At 41.6% G+C, this 13,851-nt stretch overlaps 1 protein-coding gene across 2 annotated transcripts; it reads left to right on the top strand.

Moving 5' to 3' along the window:
• The first annotated feature begins 2,955 nt into the window (after window positions 1–2,955).
• tmem147 (transmembrane protein 147) lies at window positions 2,956–8,976 on the top strand. 2 transcript variants are annotated; one of them, XM_035419203.1, is made up of 8 exons: window positions 2,956–3,085; window positions 3,582–3,695; window positions 4,419–4,488; window positions 4,923–4,988; window positions 5,401–5,537; window positions 5,940–6,024; window positions 7,464–7,585; window positions 8,666–8,976. In XM_035419203.1, exons 2-8 carry the CDS (start codon window positions 3,619–3,621, stop codon window positions 8,784–8,786), a joined length of 678 nt encoding a protein of 225 aa, XP_035275094.1. In that variant the 5' UTR covers window positions 2,956–3,085; window positions 3,582–3,618; the 3' UTR covers window positions 8,787–8,976. The 2 variants fall into 2 exon arrangements, with proteins under 2 accessions (XP_035275094.1, XP_035275104.1); XM_035419213.1 differs by lacking the exon at window positions 2,956–3,085 and adding an exon at window positions 3,166–3,463.
• Window positions 8,977–13,851: the final 4,875 nt, after the last annotated feature.

The raw sequence follows: 13,851 nt of genomic DNA, 5'->3' as shown, positions 1-13,851 counted from the left end.
GGTTTCTGTAGTTCTTGTTGTATTTGTTTGTGTGTGTGTGTGCATATAGCATTTCTAGAAAATTCTAGAATAAAATAATAATTTGCTTAAAATCTTCAGAAGCTGCTGATTGCAATGTGAGATAAAAACTAGTCCTTAAAGGTAATTTAACATGCAAAGAAAGACTACAGGGGTGACAAGGTTATGTCTTGATTACTACAATGACCAGAAAGAAATCCTTTACCATGTTTAATTGTAGCACTGCACCATTACAGCACCCCAAACACAGCTGCTGTGAATGAGCAGGGGTCCACAAAGGAAGATATCAAAATGTAGTGAACTTCATGAGATGCAACACATAATACAGCATAGCAACACAGTGTCATTTTTTATACTATAAATTTTGAAAGTTGATGTGAAAATTTTCATAAAGTAAAGGCTGACACTGGGTGTTGAGTCACAACAATGAGACATGCAAAAAGCAAAGATAAATCACATCCCTCTAGAAGTAAATTTCATGGCCTGAAGACTTAAGTATGAAAAGTGACACCTAGCGGTGATAATAAAGACCATTCAGAGAGCCTTTAAGAAGATGGGACGGAGTGTGGCACAGTGGGTAAGGAACTGCGCTCGTAACCGAAAGGTCGCAGGTTCGAATCCCAGGTAAGGACACTGCCGTTGTACCCTTGAGCAAGGTACTTAACCTGCGTTGCTTCAGTATATATCCAGCTGTATAAATGGATACAATGTAAAGTGCTATGTAAAAAGTTGTGTAAGTCGCTCTGGATAAGAGCGTCTGCTAAATGCCTATAATGTAATGTAATAATGAGAGATATACATTAGAATAGAGCATGTTTTGCTTTGTAAATTATTTTCAGGGCCACATTCCTCTGTATTGGTTACACAAACATTTGTGCAGAAACATGAGTACAACCATATGACCTCAACAAAATTATAAAACAGGAAACAGCTAATGTTGCTACATCCCATAACTTTTTTCTCCTGTAAATATGTCAGTGTTTTCTAACAGACAGGATTCCCATACACAGAAAATCCTAAAAAGGCTTCTGTCCTACAAAGTCACAGAGAATTAGCACATCTCAAATATCATTGAAGGTTCCTGAAAATATGTCCAAACTTAAATAAACTACTAATTTTTATCTTTTCTTAAATAGTGGGTGAAACACACCTCACTTCCATGCCAACTCACTACTTTTATGTAATTTACTGTCAAGTCTGGAAATGTTTAACTGACAATCTAAAAGTCATTTAGATTAAGCACCAACAAAAATCACTGTAATGCTGTAATATAAGCTGCAATATAGCTGCAAGCAGTGATGTAGGGGACAAGCACCAAGGGTGAGCCATAGCACATCAGGAGGTACTTTGTCAAAACTGCAATTTTGAAGTGCTAGCTAGAGTGGTTGTGGCACAAAATTTGATACACATGACCTGCATAGTTCTCTTTAATTAGTACATTTCTGAAATTTGACTACAGGCTGGATTTAAGGGACCTTTGATGAAATATCTTTTGCACAATTTCTGAATATACTTATTCAGTGATACCCAATATTGCAAAAATTCTATATTTATTTTCCGGCACCCGAGAGACAATTTGTCAATTTTGCCTTATGGAGCCTATGCAAATTAGTATTTTGAAAAAACCACCCCCTATAGGCCATATTGCACTGTAACACTGCAGGCCTGTGCATGCGCATTCAACAATATGGCTTCCATCTCCTTGCAGCATTGCAGCATCATTGCAATTGATGCACATTTGTGAGCATAATTATGCTTATTTTTGGCATGTGTGGCCTAGCAATTTAACAAAGCAACATGCTGTAGATCAAGGATGCTGATTGGGTGAGAATCGGGCAAGCATTGTTTTTCAAAAAATGCCAAATGGCAGAAAATGCAATATGGTGGACAGTGTGGGTCCTGTAAAATGGTTTGTTCGCAATGAGGAGGTACTGCAGGCATGTGGAGGAAATGTGGTGCATGTATGTGAAATGGGGTGGGTGTAATCATTTTTTCAGTGTGACAGTTTTGCTGGTGGCACTGCTATGCCGCCTAGAATGTGTGGGTGCCGTGCATAATTATTTGGCAGCCATACCAAACATGCCTGCCAAATTTCATGACTTTTTCAGCATGGGAACAGGGTGAAAATTTAGAAGAAGAAGAAGAAGAAGAAGAAGAAGAAGAAGAAGAAGAAGAAGAAGAAGAAGAAGAAGAAGAAGAAGAAGAAGAAGAAGAAGAAGAAGAAGAAGAAGAAGAAGAAGAAGAAGAAGAAGAAGAAGAAGAAGAAGAAGAAGAAGAAGAAGAAGAAGAAGAAGAAGAAGAAGAAGAAGAAGAAGAAGAAGAAGAAGAAGAATCATCCTCCTCCTAGCAAAGCAAAAAGAATAGGGGTCCTATGCACCCTTGGTGCGTGGCCCTCTAAATATCGCAAGTTGCTATAAACCTTTCCAAATAAATAAACATTTGATTATTTATTTAGTTCTGTATGCAGTATCTTGTTGTAATTGGATTGTGTGAACCATTTTTGGAGCACATTCAGGGTCGGGGCACTCATAACCTTTACTGGTTAACCTTCTGAACCAATTTAAAACCAGTTTCCATACAGAGATATTACAGGTGGGCAATTTATTGTCTGATCATTATTCCCAAAAAAATACATTTATTTCTGAGGCCTTTTTATCCGTTGTCTGCCATGTGATTTTGTGTAATTTTTCTTTAAAATTTATACTGTCCCCTCCACTACAAAACCTGATACACAAACACCAAGATGGCGTATGCTGACCAGTGTTCTGCTTTATCTGAATGCAAGGGTGTTGCATTTCGATTTGCTCACGTTCTTTTCTGTGTAGTCCTTCATTGCGTTCAGATCTACACAACAATTCCACCAGAGGAATTGTTGATGAATGTTTTCTTGAAGTAATTTAAAAACACACACGACCAAAATGCAGGCTGTCTGCGACATGAGATCATTTGACGTTTTTTCCCTCATGCAGACGGAACTTTCGTTATCTTGTGCCCGTAAAATTTGGTCGGAGGGATTAGAACGTAGGACTCAGGTCCTTTTCCAGGGTACAAAACGCGGATTAGTCGAGTAAGTTTCCAAATTCGTGGGTAAATTGTGCTATGTTTTACCGTAATACAGTAATATTTGAAAACTTACTGCAGTTAAAACATAATGATACATTTGAATGCATGTGTAAAGTGAATATATTTCTATAAACGTTTTGTAGCGTGATGAGTGGTGGCTAGCTAGGCTAGTGTTAGCTGTCATTCCGTTTCCATGTCCCTTCCTCTGACTATGGAAGCTAGTAGCTAGCTATTAGCCACAGTTACGATCCAACGCTACCTTACTTTAGTCGATGTTTACCAACAAATATCTATCTGATGGGTAGTTATTTAGTTGTATCTTGGCGTGTTATTATTTTGCCATAATGAGCGTTCATACATGTTGGTTAGACTACAGTCGCTAGTAAGCTAATCACATGGTCTCTTTTTTGGTTAGCCGTGGTTTTATGCTAGATTGCACATTTACTTGGTTGAGAAAATTGGACTGCGAAAGACATGCTGTTTGTGATTTTATTCATCAGGATCGTGAGTGTTTTTGTTCCCGGATAACTGAAGAAAATGACGCTTTTTCATTTCGGAAATTGTTTCGCTTTGGCGTATTTCCCGTACTTCATCACCTACAAATGCAGTGGACTGTGAGTATTGAGATAATGCTGGCAATCGTTCGTTGACCACCTGTCTTGTTCGTTGATAACCTGTCCGTTTTATGCAACCAACTATCTTTATCTTTTTTGATCAGGAACGGCTCTGTAATGTTAAGGAATTTAGCGAGTTAATTTCATGTTTGGTAGTTGTTAGTCATGTGCAGGTCTGAGTGGGATCAGTGCTAAATCCTCTAACTGGATCTATTTGTGATGACAGGTGTTGGCCAAAGCTAGTTAGGCTAACTTCTAGCGAGCTAACTCAGATTACCTTATGTGTAAAAAGCTCGCAAGTTCCCAATAGATTTTTTTTTTTTTTAACTTTGAGGACGATTCAGGCGTCAGTAAACTGTAATCTGTTGAAATGGGGTCAGAATGTACAGAATTTAATGTTTTTAAGGGCTGAGTGTCTGTGGCTGTTGTGGTTATTTCTGTGGGGAACCCTGAAAAGTGCCAAACTCTCGGTGCTGTATAGGTATGGGGGCATGCCCCCGCCAAGGCGTAACTTGGCGGGATGGCATACCTGCCATCCCAATTTATCCAATTGTGTATGTTTCGATTTACATCTCGTCGTCACTCTGTGTTACAAAGACAAACAATATTGACCAGGAACAGGGAAACAGTACCGTCTTTAGTTTAAAGTCAGGAAGTATGTTGTAGTAATTCATGTCAATGAATTTGTTTGCCTTGTGTGATGTGGTGCCAATTTCTCGGTAGATCGGAGTACAATGCATTTTGGAGATGTGTACAAGCTGGGGCTACGTATCTTTTTGTGCAGCTCTGTAAGGTACCGTACCCCACCCGTATTTTATTGTGTGTGTACTGTTCATAGTGTGCACAGTATCTATGTACTTCAAATACCTTTAAGAGGGACATACCTGTCTGAATAAATCGGACCAGCTGAAGAAATCATTAGTGTATATATATATACAAGGCTAGGGTATATGAACCTTTCTTATTGGTGGAGTGTCCACTGTCTCTCCTCTTTTAGTTCTCTTTCATGTCAGCCTGTTCTAGTCACCTAACATGTCTGGGTTAATTACATTGCACAACAGGTAACTGGTACTCTTTCTTTAACATTTCTTTGTATCAGTCTCCTGCTGTCCTTTCTCCTCAGTTTTTTTTTTTGTCTTGTTAAACCTAAGCAGGGTGTAGCGTTGAATGCTCTGTTCCGTGTTCCACTCTCTGTGTTAGCCAGGCTAATTTTACTCCCCATTTCAGATGCTGTTTCTTGCCACGTTTTTCCCAACATGGGAAGGTGGGGCTGGTGTGTATGACTTTGTTGGGGTAAGCAACTCACTCATATTCAGAAATTTTAAAGACCGGTGTACTTCAGCTCTATTTTTATCGGTAACACACAGTGATGTCACACGAACTGGCATTAACTAGTCGTTAACATGAATTAATGATGTGCAAATACATGAACAAAGCTGTACAGATTATCTTTTCAGTCGTTAGTAGTTAACTACATTATTTAATGTCAATTAATGTCACCTATTGTTAAAAGTGTTTCCTTTTTTACCTGTAAATATGGTATGTTGCCTTCTTGTAATTGCGTATACATTTTCATAACAGGACATGTAACTGAAGCGTCTTTTATCTTGTCATTGTTTGAGATGCAACAGCTCGGTTTGTCTCGATGGTCAGAGGATGAGTTAGTAAATCGTGAGTGTGGTCATCCCCCCCGCCCCCCCAACAGGAGTTTATGAAGGCTACTGTGGACCTGGCGGACCTGCTGGGCCTCCATCTGGTCATGTCCAGGAATGCTGGGAAGGGGGAATACAAGATAATGGTGGCGGCCATGGGCTGGGCCACGGCGGAGCTGGTCATGTCAAGGTATCCCCCCCCCCCAATATTTCAGATGATATAAGCTTAAACTTTATAGGGTTGTTGGTAATATTATGGATAATATAATTTTACATTTCACAGAATGTTTAATTGCATCAGTCATCACGTTTTAGACGTGCTGCCCTGTACTGATGTGGTAAAATGGCCACTGAACTGCTGGGTAGAGGTTTCAGGAGTCCTGTGTGTGTGTGTGTGCGCGCGCGCATACACACGCTAAGCAGTTATTCAGCTTCCCATGTTGCTCGGAGGGCTTTTGCTATTCGTATGCAGTCTTTCACGGTTAATCTCTCCCGCTGGGCTCTTTCGCTCCTGTCTTAAGGGAGGTGTTATGAGCGTGCTTTATTTTAGGAATGGCCCAACGGTGCCCATGTTTTCTCCTCTGACTGACAGGTGCATCCCGCTGTGGGTCGGGGCGCGGGGAATCGAGTTCGACTGGAAGTACATTCAGATGAGCTTCGACTCCAACATCAGCCTGGTAAGCCTTCCTCCGCTCAGCCTCCTGAAGAAGAGGGAGGCAAATGTATTATAATGGCTGGGGGGGGGGGGGGGGGGACTGCTGTGGTAACTGAAGGGATTGCTGGTTCGAATCCCAGGTACAGTGCTGCCTTTGTGCTGCCATGCTCTGTAATCGCTGTGGATAAGTTAATCTGTTAATATGATGGGGGGGGGGGGTGGGGTCTGCAGTGAATTTGAACTGCTGTCCCTGCCAGCTACATACGCATTAGACATGCACAGTTAGCCTGCTGACCTAAAGCTATAGTCTCCAGCCAGGGGACCTGATCGTACACTCCTGTTGCTGTGCAGGACTTCGCATTCAGTAGCGATCGTTCACATTTTATTTAATTATTCTTTATTTATCCGGGTGAGTTCCATGGAGATTGAAATCATTTCTGTCTCTAGGTTACAGCACACATCATAAAATACAGTATGGCACACGGCACTGAACTGCCGCTTCTTTAATAACATAAATGATAACATAAACATAAATCACCACCTACGCAACCCAGCTCCTGGTTCAAGCGATGGTCCTGTCCCGCCTGGACTACTGCAACTCGCTACTGGCTGGTCTGCCAGCATCCGCCATCAGACCCCTGCAGCTCATCCAGAATGCTGCAGCGCGTCTGGTCTACAACCTCCCCAGACATTCCCATGTCACCCCCCTGCTTACTGACCTCCACTGGCTGCCTGTTATGGCTCGCATCAAATTTAAGACTTTGGTGCTTGCATACCGGGCAGCTAAGGGGTCAGCACCAGGATACATCCAGAGGATCATCAGACCCTACACACCAGCCAGACCTCTCCGTTCTGCCACCTCTGGACGCTTGGCACTTCCCCCTCTTCGGGTCTGTACTTCCCGCTCGCGTCTGCTGTCTGTCCTGGCCCCTCGCTGGTGGAATGACCTCCCCGTGGCGGTCAGAACAGCAGAGAATCTGACTACCTTCAAACGCAGACTAAAGACTCATCTCTTCAGGCTGCACCTCTCCCCACCCCTCCCAGGCCTATAGTTTAGCTCAATGTACCTAGTTAGGCTAATGCGATCACGTTAGTTTTTATTTGGCAGGATTGTTTTTGTCTGATTCTAATTAGGCAAATGTGATTTCAGTGCTAGTTTGTATTGGCAGGAATGTTTGTTTGTTTGTTTGCTGACCAGGTTACCCTACAGGGGTGGAGTCCTGATCTATGTGGTCACTTCTGGCACTACGATCTTCACTCTAGTGTGTTTCTTTTGCACCTCTGCACCTTGAACTAATGCACTTGTTGTACGTCGCTCTGGATAAGAGCGTCTGATAAATGCCTGTAATGTAATGTAATGTAATGATAAGGGCGTGCTGTGGGAGTGAGGGAATGCAGGGAAGGTGACGGGACTGGCGATGACGGCGGTAGGCACCTGAAGGTTGCGCGTGTCCCCTGCAGGTGCACTACATCGCCATGGCAGCGGTGGTGTGGATGTTCACGCGCTACGACCTGCCGAAGAGCTTCCGCCTGCCCGTGACGGTGCTGCTGGGGCTCTGCGTGTACAAGGCCTTTCTGATGGAGTGAGTACCGCCGTACCGCTGCGCCGCCGCAGAGCCTTCTCACACACAGCCTGCCTGCGAGAACGCTGTCAGAGTCAATGCTTTAGTTCAGTGGAGGTCAAATGTGAATGCTCTATTTTAGTGGAGGTCAAATGTGAATGCTTTAGTTCAGTGGAGGTCAAATGTGAATGCTTTATTTTAGTGGAGGTCAAATGTGAATGCTCTATTTTAGTGAAGGTCAAATGTGAATGCTTTATTTTAGTGGAGGTCAAATGTGAATGCTTTATTCAAGTAGAGGTCAAATGTGAATGCTTTATTTTAGTGGAGGTCAAATGTGAGTGCTTTATTTTAGTGGAGGTCAAATGTGAATGCTTTATTTTAGTGGAGGTCAAATGGGAATGCTTTATTCAAGTAGAAGTCAAATGTGTATGCTTTATTTAAGTAGAGGTCAAAGTGAATGCTTTATTTTAGTAGAGGTCAAATGTGAATGCTTTAGTTCAGTGGAGGTCAAATGTGAATGCTTTAGTTTAGTGGAGGTCAAATGTGAATGCTTTAGTTTAGTGGAGGTCAAATGTGAATGCTTTATTCACATTTGCTTTATAAGAAGAGAAATTTGCAATAATGCATTTTTCAAATAGAATATTACGCATGTCATTGATTTCATTATTTATTCATTTATTGTGGCACCCCTTCTTATTTCATGATTTTAAATAATCAGCTCTTCAGAGTACATGAGTCCACTCTGGCCATAGTGTTCTCATATGTACTATCTTAATTTGCAGTTCAGTTTGGTCGTCCAATTTAAAAATGTTTCATTAAAAACCTGAAAATCTTCCCCAACAATCTTCTTTTGCTGTTGCCTGTAGAGAAGTATCTTCCCTTTTCTTGTACCATTTATTTATTTCAGACCAGGAAGAAGGTAGAAGCCCTTTTTTGTACCTTTTCCAAAGCTTTTGCATCATTCTTGTGAAGTGCTGCAGAGAACTGAGCCTACATACTCAGTGGTGTGATGAGGCATTGTGTGTGATGAGCTTAATTCTTCCCTTCTGTGTGTCTGTCTGTCCATCTGTGTGTCTGTCTGTGCGTGGCACTGCTCTTCAGGTTGTTTGTTCACGTGTTCATGCTGGGCAGCTGGACGTCCCTCCTGGTGAAAGCGGTGCTGACGGGAGCCATTTCCCTCTGTTCCCTCTTCCTCTTCATCACACTCGTGCACAGCAACTGAGAGGCCAGAGGAAAGGCCTCTGGGATATGTTGTACCAAAAAAAAAAAAAAAAAAAAGTTTTTTTTCTTTTTTTCTGGACACTTGAAACCTTGACCAAATTATGGTCGTTGGGCCAAAACGTGGTCATTCATGTTTGCAGATCATTTTTTTTATTGTATAAATTTGTCATAGTAAAGAGTCTTATGCTGATTGTTTGGATTGGTATTGCTTGTGTGTCCGTGTATGTGTGTTTATATACATAATTGTGCACACACACACACTTAAAACAAAACTGACCAGGGATCTTGAGACCCCATGCAATTTAAATAATCAATACTTTTCACAAAAAATTAAAGTTGGAAAGCAGGAAACCTTGTTTCTTGCACAATCAGCAGTGCCACCGTTTTGTGGGATGCCAAGATTGGCATGTTCCTGATCTTCAGAGATTTTCAGAAGGAATTCCTTCACATCACCAGATTGTCAGGTTGTCCTAACAGATGATTGAAGGTGCCCTTCGAGTGTAGTTAGTGTTTCACGTCAGCGCTGAACGATGGTGCAAGAATTTGTAAGAAAACTGCATGTTGTACTCGCTTAGGCCTTAGGGCCACCGAGCTACAGAACAGCATTTCAGCGGTTTCAGTTGCATTCCTACTGCATAGTTGTTCTCATCCTGTAATTAATTGTTTGGGCAGCAGAGGTCGCCAAATAGCAAAAAGAATAAAGGCATTTTTACTAACCAGCATTTTAGTGGCAAATGAGGATGATAAAAATGAAGACTTGGTTACATAAATGGTGTTCACTTTTCAAGACAAACACATATAGTTCAAACCTCCATTTATTTATTTTATAGAATTTGTGACATCTGGTTGTGTGTTTAAAAAAAAACTGCACTTTGGGCAGTAATATGCCAGATTAATTTCCATCTTGCCAAGATCCTTCAGTGTCTTAGTAGTATCCTTAAGGATCTTGTTAGAGTTTTTAAAGATCATGGTGGAACCCTTAAGGATCTTGAACAGGATCTTTTAAGATCTGGGTGGAATTCTTAAGGTTCATGTTAGGATGTTGTAGGTTACTCAAGATACCAAAAACAGGTAAAATGACCGTTAGCCCAGGAAGAAGCAGATCAAAAGTTTGTTGTAAAAACAGGAAGATTTATTACACAGCCGGTTACGGGAACAACTCAGCAAGAAAGTTCAAAATAGTATTGGTGGGTGATTAGATTTATACAGTTTACAGTAGACTGGTATTTGCATATTGTGGAATTCTATTGTTGAAAGGGATCACTGCCTCTGATTGGTGATAGAGGCTGTGCTTCCTTCCGATTGGGCCATTCAAATTCAAACCCATCCTACCTATTCAAACAGGTACCATTCTCATTGAAATTGAAATACAATGGGGGGCTCGCCCCCTTCCCCCCTGGGGCCCAGCGGAAACTTCCCAAACGCAGAATACACAAAACTGTCTGTTTCCCAACAGTCCCTCCTTTTTGACCCAACATAAAGCATATGGTGAGGTCAACTTAGTTGGCTTACAGGAAATATCAATATCAGGATCAAGAACAATATGAACACGAAACAATAAAGACTCCGAAAAATGTCAAACAACAATAATGGCCCAAAACAGTATCGAAAACACAATGACGTGATTCACGTCGGACACGAGTAAGCTTCTTAGGAAAAGCGGCTATAATAGCCCACTCACCTAATACTCCAGGTACGGTACAACCTTCGTCCCCTGGACTGAGGGCCAAAAACTCAGCCTGCCTCAGCACAAACTCACAAAAACCTAAGTGAGAGACTACTCCCTTGTCTCTCACTCTAGGCCGAGGCACAAAAACTCACTCTCCTTGGGACATAAAAGACAGCTGCAAATCCTGGCTTACCAAAACACACTTGCATTGAAAACTCCATTTCTTTTTCCAATTTGTACGGATCAAAGCCAGCTCCAGCAAACATAACTTGATTTAATGAGGTTCTTGATTTGATTTAGACTGCTGCAATTCTTACAGAGATAACTGCTGTGTCACAATGATGAAAAAAAACTGAGCCTCTTGAGGTCACATGAGATCAACAAAATGTCTGTATACTGTAGAGACTGAAGAAACTAACAAGTCAGTGCAAGCATCTTCATGTTTTAGCAAAATGTTTTACAATCCTGAGCCAAGTTCAGCACAAACGTGGTTCATATCCGTTCATATTCTTGAGCAACATTTTCTTGCTTTGCCAAGTCTATTAAAATTGAAAATCCCCCCCCCCCAGACAGATTTTTAGATTATATTTCAGTAGAACTTCAATGTACAGACCGTACATCAATTAAAACAGCGTGGTACTGTAGCCTCACAGTAAAATTAGGTATATATAAGGTAAGGTAAGATATACGTAAGATAAGGTAAGATATACCTTATTGAACCCCGTGGGGTAATTCATCCTCTGCATTTGACCCATACTAGTTTTACTTAGGAGCAGTGGGCAGCTGCCTCTCTGTGCTGCACCCAGGGAGCAACTCCAGTTCTGAGGCCAGTGCCTTGGTCAAGGGCACCTGCAGGAGCGCACCCAACATGCATGTCTTTGAGTGTGGGAGGAAACCGGAGTACCCGGAGTAAACCCACGCGAACACGGGAAGAACATGCAACCTCCACGCCCCAAGCCGAGATTCGAACCCACGAGCTTCTTGCTGTGAGGCGACAGTGCTAACCACTATGCCACCGTGTCCGCCCATGGACAGCAGCAAGTCTCCCTGCCTGGGGAAAGATACAGACAAACCCGCATGCTGGACTGGCGATTAGGTTAGGTTCTGGTTTGGGATTTTTACTTCAGTCAGTTTCCCTCAGTATTAGTGTAGGTTCACCCACACGTTTTTGCTCCCACAATCACAGGTGCAAGTAAGAATATAGAAATCACCACAATTACATTGACAGCTGTGCATCATAAAGTACTTGTTTGATCTGTAAGGAAAAAAGGACGTCTCTCGAACGTGATGAAAAAGTACAAAGTTATTTCCAATACCGGCAGTGACAAAGCGCACGAATGACACCTTGGATTCAGCAGAGTCAGACTGAACCACGAACCTTTCCAGAGGCTGCTTCTTATTTGTTTTCAAATCTTTGATCAGTAGTGTTGAATATACATACCAAGACGGATGTAGTCGGTCCTTGTAAAACCTATCAATTAGGCCATAGTGTATTGGCCGTCCTGTTGTGATTGAATTAGCACGTCTGTTGACTTGAATGGTTCCCAATCTCTCACTCCTGGTCGCTATTCTACCATTGTACCAACTGTATTGTGATAATGATAAGATCAAGGGAATGTGTGGCCAGCAGACATATTGGCATCAGAGACAGACTTCTTACAGGTCTGTAGAAGAATGTGTTGTTTAATCATTGTTTTACATTATATACTCTAACATATAAGTGATTAGAAATGTATTCTTTTAACAGTTTTCACATGTAATGACTAACTCCCATATCTTCTGAGAAGAGAAGGTGCTCTTTGTTAAAATGATTAAATCTCAAGCATGAGATAATGACATGTGCTTTGAGATACTCTGTTACGATTCAGGACAGTTTTGATGAACAGGAGATGTGCCCCTCTTTCCCCCTTTCCCTCTCTCATGCTGTGGACTAACAGCTCAGTATCTTAGTGTTGCTAGCCAACCGAAATGCCAAGGCTGCAAGAAAAGAAAGTGTCTTTATGTTAATTATGGATGAGAGGTAATTTCTGGGGAATGTTTCTCTGCAGGAGAAGTGCACGTGTGGCATGCATGGAACATATATGGAATTCGCTAGGCCCGACCGAATCCACCGAGGAAACAGCGATAAGGTTTTCCTCATCAGGTTCTATTGAACTTTTATTTAGAAAAAAACAACCTGCAACCCTTCTTCCCCAACCAATGTAGCCTACGTGGGTCACTCGGTATGTTATAACGATTAAAACTGCGCTGAGCTGCATTCAAACCCATGGCATATTCAGGAATCTTTACCTAACTTCATATGGTGTCTTGCCTTATTGTGATTTATTGTCCTTTAGAGGTTGTTACTTGTGTCGAGTACCTTTACAAATAAATTTAAAAAGAGTTACAGCTGTTTTAACAAGAGAATGGAGAGGGATTTGTAGTCTGTAGTCTCTGATCTGTAGGCTATGCGTGGAATGCAACGGTTTCCCTCTCCTATTTCCGTTGGGATTTAGCCCATTTAGGCCGTTAGCGAAATGCTCTTATCCAGCACGAGCCCGCCTCTAGGTGCGGCTCTTTATGTCGCTCTTGTGGCGACAAAACAAACAAAAAAAGAAAGAGAAAGAGGCAATTCGACTAGAACTGAATAAAGAATAAACGTCATCATGTTTCGACATATACTCACAAAAATAACCCGCAGTCATTTAACCCTCTAGAACCAGGGGAAATCCTGGACTGACTTGAACTTGACAATGTATTCATAAACCGGTAGAACACTGAGGTGTGCTTCTCTGTGGCGACACTGCAACCGCTGAGATGGTTATAAATTACATGTTTTAATTCAACACTCTGTTCAGTTGGTTTAATTGATGTCGTTATACAATTTTAACGCTGAAAAACATAAATGAAAACTTTTATAGATTGAAGTAAAATACGTATAAAGTACTGAACTCCAAAAAAGCAGCTTGTGAAGTACAAGCTTTGGAGCCATGATCTCGCTTTACAAATTGCTTAGGAGTAATTTGAAGTGTAACTTCTTGCTTTTGACAAACCCATGACCGACTTAATACCATCCATTGTGAAGCTGCCAGGTCATCAGAAACCTCCGTAAATATATCGAATATCCTCCATCGCACACACAAGCTGTCCGGGCCGATTGAAAGCAAACACAAAATCTGAATTATCTATTGAAAACTTAAGAAAGTGAGTTCTCCCTTTAAGAGCTCTTCTTTTGTAGAAAAGCCATGCACCGTGCTTTGTCTTGTTTTATGTTTCATTAGTACGAAGGTAATTAATATAAAATTGCTATTTGTGAACGCAGCAGTAAAGGGTTTAATTTGGTTCACACAACTAGGCTACAGCTTGGAAGCATCACAGAGATTAAATGCGCGCGCGCACTTTCTCTTGAAATCCTCTC

Source organism: Anguilla anguilla, chromosome 1 (assembly GCF_013347855.1).
Source record: "Anguilla anguilla isolate fAngAng1 chromosome 1, fAngAng1.pri, whole genome shotgun sequence".
Classification (NCBI taxonomy): Eukaryota; Metazoa; Chordata; class Actinopteri; order Anguilliformes; family Anguillidae; genus Anguilla; species Anguilla anguilla.
This window is presented reverse-complemented; position numbering and strand designations above follow the sequence as displayed.